The 8,217-nt window shown below is 37.9% G+C and overlaps 1 protein-coding gene across 4 annotated transcripts in view; it reads right to left on the reverse strand.

Moving 5' to 3' along the window:
* The window catches only part of Astn2 (astrotactin 2), a 955,818-nt gene that overhangs the window by 158,333 nt on the left and 789,268 nt on the right, over positions 1–8,217 (reverse strand). For all 4 annotated transcript variants that reach the window (XM_021160105.1, XM_021160104.1, XM_029476272.1 and 1 more), the window contains 2 exons: positions 4,091–4,224; positions 2,381–2,529 (listed from right to left, as the gene is read on the reverse strand). In XM_021160105.1, the coding sequence (XP_021015764.1) occupies positions 2,381–2,529; positions 4,091–4,224 (283 nt within the window). The remainder of the gene's footprint in view (positions 1–2,380; positions 2,530–4,090; positions 4,225–8,217) is intronic.

The raw sequence follows: 8,217 nt of genomic DNA on the forward strand, positions 1-8,217 counted from the left end.
CACTGGAAAGAGAGGCCCATTGGACTTGCAAACTTTATATACCCCAGTACAGGGGAACGCCAGGGCCAAAAAGTGGGAGTGGGTGGGTAGGGGGGTGGGGAGGAGGGTATGGGGGACTTTTGGTATAGCATTGGAAATGTAAATGAGGAAAATAACTAATAAAAAAAAAAAAGAAAGAGTAGGGAAGACACCAGTAATTTGACAGGGTATCAGGTAGAAATGATATAAATATAGTACTCATGAATGAAATTCTCAAAATTTATAAATATTAAAATGTAAAATATTGATAATTGTAAACTTATAACAAGACTCAAAAGAGTTTCACTAAGTAAGTCAAAAAAATATTCTGAATCATGGACGATAGGCAAAAAGTGGTAAACATAAAATAATCACTAAGATAAAAGAAAACAATTATCAAGATGATAAGCTAAAATCTAGCCATACATTTCACATTAAATGTAAATGATCTAAAAAATAATTTTGATGTGCATAAAATAAAAACTGATGGTACTTTTAGAAAAAGGGGAAAATTATATAAAAAGATAATGCAACTCAAATTTCATTAGGAACATAGATATAAAGTCCCCAATGTCTCTGTTCCACCTTTGTCCCTGCATTTCCTTTTGCGGAGCAAGACTGAAGGAAAGGCCATCCAGAGACTGCCCCACCTAGGGATCCATCCCATCTGCAGACACCAAACCCAGACACTATTGCTGATGCCAAGAAAGGATGCTACTAACTGGAGCCTGGTATAGCTGACCCCTGAGAGCCTCTGCCAGAGCCTAACCAATACAGATGTGGATGTATGCAGCCAAACATTGGACTGAGCTTGGGGACCCCAATGGAGGTTAGGGCAAGGACTGAAGGAGCTGAAGGGATTTATACCCCCATAGGAAGAACAATATCAACCAAGCAGACCTCCCCTCCAAAGCTCTCAGGGACCAAACCACCAACCAAAGAGAACACATTGGCAGACCCATGGCTCCAGCTGGATATGTAGCAGAGGACTGCCTTATCATTGGGTATCACTGGGAGGGGAGCCCCTTGGTCCTGTAGAGGCTTGATAACCCAGGGTAGGGAAATGCTAGGGTGTTGAGGCAGGAATGGGTGGACGGGTAGGAGAGCACCCTCATAGAGGCAGGGTGGAGGGAAGAGGATGGGAGTTTGTGGAGGGGAATTGGGATAATATCTGAAATGTAAATAAATAATATAACCAATTAAAAAATGAAAAAAAATAGTCCCTAAGGTCCCCCAATAGACAACTGATAAAACATAAACTACTCAGTTCCAACCAATGAGTTTTCTCCTGTCATTGACAGCCCAAGCCTGACTATGTCTATCATATTCTTCCTAGCTTCAGAGGAATTAAAGCAAAAATAGTTCAGAGAGAAAATTATATAGACCAAGAAGAATAAAAAAGTCAGGAAGAAAAACCAAAACAAAATTGAAACAATTAAGTGGTTTTATTTGTTATCTATTCATCCAACAAATATTTGAATATCAGACTCAGATTTTATAGTATATAACCTAGAATTAACCTTGATTTAAGAAATATTTATCATTTCTATGATTTCTTTTTAATGTTACTGAATAACCAAAAATTTATACTTTTTAAAACTGTAGTATTTCAGTCCTGGTTTAGTTCTATGGTCTTGTGGAGATGACACGAGATGGATAGCCTTGGGTTAGTCTCAGTTTTATGATCTGTGATACAAACACAAGACAACAATCCCTTTAAATTTGGAGCTGTTCAGGAAGATGCTGAACAGTGTACATAGGTCAGTGTGTGGCACGGAAAGCCAACACCCAATCAATTTTCTGATTGGGAAAGAATTATGGCTGCCTAAAATTCACAACAGAGTGCAGAGCATAGATGTAGAGTTCAAATCTCTTTTGCAGTATCAGGGATATAGGAAAACACAGAGTTAATTTCTCAGTGACAACTGAATGGAGCTTCCTTAAAAACCACATCCCTCAAAGCTCCTGGATGCGTGAATCATTTCTAGTCCTCATTTATCTAACATCAGTTTATGAAAACCATACCTCATTGCATCTCAGGAAAGGAAATTGTGTGAATATTCTCATTCCTAGAGTAGCCTATTTATGTATAAATGTTTCAAACCCAAGATCCATTGATCTTTCTCACATGGAGGAAGGTCCAGTCCTTTTTAGAAAGAGTAGTATTCCAATAACACAAGACAGTGACTGCCCATATCAGAGGAGCTCTTTCCAACAACAGTGTGTTACTGTTATTTATTCAAAACCACAACAAAACTTCTCAGTGCCTTCTCAAGACAAGTCACACCAAGTCCATAAAGACATTAGAGGATCTGGGTTCATCTTCTGTCATACTTTCCCCACAAGATGGGAAAGTACTTACCTGTGTATAGGTCAGTGTCTGTGTATTCATCCACTTTCTTGTGCTGCAGAATGTAGTCAGAGACTTTGGTTCCAATGGCTGGCTGAACATCTACCCACTCCAGGGAAACCACAGTGCTGGAAGGCTCCACTGTTGGAGAAAGTCGTAACCTAACGGGATGACAAAGAAGCTTGTTCATTTGCTGTCTTGTATCATCCAGGGCCCTAAAGACCTACAGTTTTAGCCTAGGTTTAACTCATGATTTCACCTGTTACCACAACTTTTGCATGGTCTCAAATAAACTACTTTAGATTTCAAGGCTTCTGTTTCTTCATCCACAAATCATAGATAGAAAAAGCTTTCTTGTTAAAAGCAATACAATAATATAAACAATTTAGCCTATGCTCAGTGTGTGTTCAGTGAAAACATGGTTAGCATTTGATTTATTTATGCTACATTTTCAATAGTATTTCATTTTACATACTGTCAACAATAAATTGTCAGGGACTAAACACAGTTGCTTTTAGTCTTACTGGCAGTGCCTTTAGTTCCTGAATAGATTAGTCAACTTTTAATATCCCCAACTTTCTACAAATTGGTACTTAATACTCTCTCAAAAAAAAAGGGAGGGACTTTTGTAATAAATCCTTCTCTAAAGCAGTAACAATGAGAATTGTTAAAGGTTATTACTGAACTGGTCTTTTGGAGAAAATAATGTACAACTCCCTCATTTAGTAGGAAGTGTAAGTAGGAAAAGTAAGGTTCCCAATGGGAAAAAATTTGCACAAGTTCAAATAACAAAACACAACAAAAATCATCATGGTAACTTTGTTTACCATAGGTCCCTATTCTTTCTTTTAACTCACTAAACCATACTATGTCTACAAGGATAACTTCATAGTGTGGGTTTTCTCTTCCTACAGAGGTGTTTTATGAGACTCTGGCTGCCAACCCTAGCCCCTGACTATTTCCCTTTACAGCACTTCTTTTTAACCACACTTCTCCAAACAAGATGACCTTCCTTTGCTTCCTCAAATAAATTCCCTGTGCCAGGTACCACTAATAGGCTGTCCCACCTCTGTAAACTGTGATTCTTAGTACGTGTTACCTAGATTATGTCTCCTTATAGATCCCTTTCATGATGTTTTCTTTATTACCCACTCTTCTATGTAAGCATGCCCATGAGTCTTTCCATGAACAACTTTGCTTTGCTTTAGTTTTTAATTTAACTTTAAACTGTGACTTCTTTACTTTTGCCATATGTCTTTCCTACCTCACTACCAGCCTTGTAAAACTGTAAATTGTCTCTGTCTTGATCATTGGTATGTTCTTATCCAGTAACTGACAGCCAGAAAGTGAATAGAATGATTGACTGAAAATAATGAATAAAATAAGAGAGGTCCTATACTTTATCTCAGTAGCTGCAGTATTCAAAGTAGACATTGGCAAAGCAAGTTATTTGCTTAGCAGACAAGTGGTGAATGGATAACCACAGTAGGGGAAATGAATCAGAAGTCATCATTTTTAAACATCATGTACTGCAAAGTAAATTCATGTGTCACATCTCTATATTGCAAGAACACATTTTTTCCCAAAGGAAAAGCACCTGAGATTTTAATGATCTGGGTAGGCACCCTGAGCACCCAACAGAATCATAGCTTTATCTGACAACACAAGAATGTGAGCCAAGAGAAAGGATTAGGCAAAGGAAGAGGGGCCATACATACTTACACCGGCTGTGGAAGGGGGCTACAATTTGGAAGCCCACTGGCATCAAAGGCACTGAGGTCACACCTGCACCAGTCATCAATCACATCTCCTTTACCAGAACACCAGTAAGAACTCATCAGTGCATTCTTGAAGGCCTGAGAGAATGACAGAATGGATGACTGACAATAAAGTTAAATTGATGGATATGATTTTTTTTTACCCAAATTTGTAGTAGACTGCCTACTTAAATTCTGTGGGGTTTTTTTTTTGGGGGGGGGATTTCACATCTTCAAATAGTCATTTCCCAGCTTTCAGAATAATTATTGAGGCATATGCTAATAGCATCATTGGTAATTTCTCTTGTCCCTAGCACTCCACCTATTAACATAGCTTTTCTTTACAATAGTCCCACATTAGAGATATTACTATTATTCTCATTTTATACATAGAGAACTAGAGCACACAAAAAAGTAAGAATTCATAGGCAGTAAGTAACAGAGGTAGGAGCAAATCACTAACTCCAATCTGTGGATACATTATATTACACAAAACCAATCTCAACTGATGCCTGGCCCATGTGCCTTGTCCTACTAGAGACACCGCATCTAACTACCTCATCACACTGTTTAAAAATATGAAAATACCCACAGTACTGAGGACTAAGTCTAAGCTCCGTACCTAAGTTCCTATACTACTTTCTAAACTCAGCTTATACAAGTTTTAGGACCTTCAGTATACATTATCATTCCACTGATATCCACGTCCCTAGAAGTCAATTCCTGTTTATTCAATTAGGAAGCAACACACCAACTCTGCATAGGACCATAAAGAAAACATTTCAACATTGTGGTGGATTCTGTCACAATTAATACCACCTTTGTAGTGTGCTAACAATGTCAACAATACTTTAAAAGAATAGCATGTTACCAAAAAAAAAAAAAAAAGACATTCATTGATAATCCTAGTCAGTAGGTAGTTTTTCTGTGATGGTCTTGGTCTGTTAATCTTTGTTTTGGTTACTAATATACTTACTACTAATGTTTCTCATTGTCTTTTAAAAAGGTATCCTTTTTTAGGCCTGAAATTATGCATTTTCATTGAATTCCAACTTAATAGGTTTCCCATAATCAGCTTCCAAATGCTGACACCATTGCATACACTGGCAAGATTTTGCTGAAAGGACCCAGATACAGCTGTCTCTTGTGAGACTATGCCGGGGCCTAGCAAACACAGAAGTGGATGCTCACAGTCAGCTATTGGATAGATCACAGGGCCCCCAATGGAGGAGCTAGAGAAAATACCCAAGGAGCTAAAGGGAACTGCAATCCTATAAGTGGAACAACAATATGAACTAACCAGTACCCCTCTGGAGCTCATGTCTCTAGCTGCATATGAATCAGAAAATGGCCTAGTCGGCCATCTTTGGAAAGAGAGGCCCATCATTGGTCGTGCAAACTTTATATGCCTCAGTACAGGGGAACGACAGGGCCAAGAAGTGGGAGTGGGTGGGTGGGGGAGTGGGTAGGGGAGCGTGTGGGGGACTTTTGGGATAGCATTGGAATGTAAATGAAATAAATACCCAATTTAAAAAAAAAAAAAGACAAAGCCAGGAGTGGTAAAACATGCTTATAATCCCAGTTTCCAAGAGACCTAGACAGGAGAATCATCAAGTTGAATAACTACCTAAGCTACATAGTAAGCCTAACTGCAACTTGGGTATAAAGTGAGATTCTGTTTCAAAAAGAAAATTAGTTAAAAATAAACAAATAAATGAAGAAAAAAATAAGACTTTCCCTTAAATCTGAGACTGATCATGTTCTTTCAGACACCATGACACTAGTCACTCCTACCACCACATCTCTGTACCTATCTTACCCATCAAATTCTAATCCTAATTGCTACTAGAATCAAAGGACCCACAGTCTTCCAGGAGGATTCTCCTAGAACCTTGTGTGATCTTAGTATTTACTGAACAAATGAATGTTCACTTGAAATTGATCATTAATACCAGATGGAAAAGAGAACTTGAAAGGAGTTTCCTGCACCCAATGGATAACAGGCTCAAATCTGTACAGTATTGTCTTCTTCTCCTTTAGGTTTGTTTTGGTATGGAGGATGCTAGCAATATGGATATGGTGCTTAAGAAAATGCCCTGGTTAAGTCACTCCCTTTACATTGACATTTCATAGCTTTGGAGAATGAGAATGTAGTACTCAGTTCTTTAAAACTCAAAAATTCCAGAAAATGTTGATCTTTGGCTTCTTTATGCTGGGCCAGCCATGAGTATTTCTTTTCCTTTTATGTTACTTTCTCTATGCTTTACAACTGGATTGTGCACATTACCTATCACCACATATGCCTAATGGCTCTGATGTCACTGTTTTTTTTTTTTTTACATTCTTCATTATTCAAAAACAGTCCAGAACATTTGAATACCTTCCTAATGCAGCAACCCTTCAATATAGTACCTCATGTTGTGGTGACCACACACACACACACACTCAAAAAGAAAAGAAAAAGGAAAAATGATTAAGAAATAACGGGGGGGATAAGTTCTTCATTTCTAGCAATTAGGGAAATGAAAATCAAAATAACCGTGAGATTTTCTCTTACTTCAGCCATAATATAAAAAGGTTAGCACATTATCTAACAACAAAGGCTGTAGAGGATGAAAAGAAGGAAACCATCATTCTCGCTGTTGGTGGAATTGCAAAATGGTCCAGCCATTCTGAAGATCAGTGAGCAAAGCACTCAAAAGGCTAAAAATAAATGTACCATGTGACCCAAGTTTACCACTCCTTACTGTACGCCCAAAGGACTTGGCATCCTACACCACAGATACTTGTTCCACCCTGTTTACTGAAACTCTATTAACAACATCTTTGAAATGGAAATGACCTGAATCCATCAACTGATGGATGAATAACCAAAATGTGGTACATAGACACAATGGAATACTATTCAGCATTAGAAGAAAATAGAATTTTGAATTTTGTACATAAATCAATATAACTAGAAAAGATCATATTGAGTGAGGCAATCCAGACCAGAAAGACAGTCAGCACATCTTCTGTTTCATCTAGGAATCTCATCTCCAAGTCTGTGGATGTGAGTATGCAACCCAGAGTAATGGCAGAAGCCAGGAAAGTAAAAAGGGACCAGAGGGGATTACAGGATAGAAGTAACTGAAGAGGAGATTGGAAGAATGTGTGAGAGGATTCAACTAGGGAGGGGGAGATAAATACATAAGTAGGAGAAAGGTAAAACAACAGTAATAATGGCTGGAAAAGTCATAACAAATCGCTATCTACCTAATCAAAATTATACACGAATTAAAATTGTATATGAATACATATATAGAACAGACAGAATTTTACCATCCATGCTGACAACGCTTTTGGACATGAGAATACCACTTTTGAGTTGTTGGTCAGGTTTGTATATAATAAACTCCCCTAACATAATAGGCTATTGCTGTTGCCTCTAGTTGTCTCCTAGAATTGAAGTGGAGGTCCCTATTGCTTCAAAAACCATGCATTTTGGACACAGAACCAAACTGGATCTGACCTGAAAGACTCCTCTCTGAGGACTAGGTCCTGAGAAAACACAAAGGAGCTACCAAAGAAAAAAAACAAGCAATAGTCTTACCCAGCTATAATGCCTATGAATCATATCAATAACCAGTATGATACCATAATTTTCATAGTGCAGTAGTGACATGCAGATCTTGGTGAAAACTAATAGTTCTGTAATTGAACTTATGGCCAGCTCAACCACAAGGAAGTCATGCCTGATAATGAAAATGTAGCTAAATACCTGAGTCTGGTGAAGACAATAATCTTGGAGGAAAACTTATGAGGACCATTTTAGTAACCTCACATGTTTACAAACTACATTCTGCATATTTTCCTTTATAACCTCAGATAAGTATAGCTATCACCTCTCATCAAAGAGTCTTCTCTTTACAACAGACAGAGATCATTACAGAAAATTACAATTAAAATGCAGAGAACAAAAGATCACTTAGGATACAGTCCCAACTGATAACTCCTATCCCTAAGACTGGAGATCACAAAAGAAAGAAAGAAAGAGAGAGAGAGAGAGAGAGAGAGAGAGAGAGAGAGAGAGAGAGAGAGAGAGAGAGAGAA

This window comes from Mus caroli, chromosome 4, assembly GCF_900094665.2.
Source record: "Mus caroli chromosome 4, CAROLI_EIJ_v1.1, whole genome shotgun sequence".
In the NCBI taxonomy this organism is placed as follows: Eukaryota; Metazoa; Chordata; class Mammalia; order Rodentia; family Muridae; genus Mus; species Mus caroli.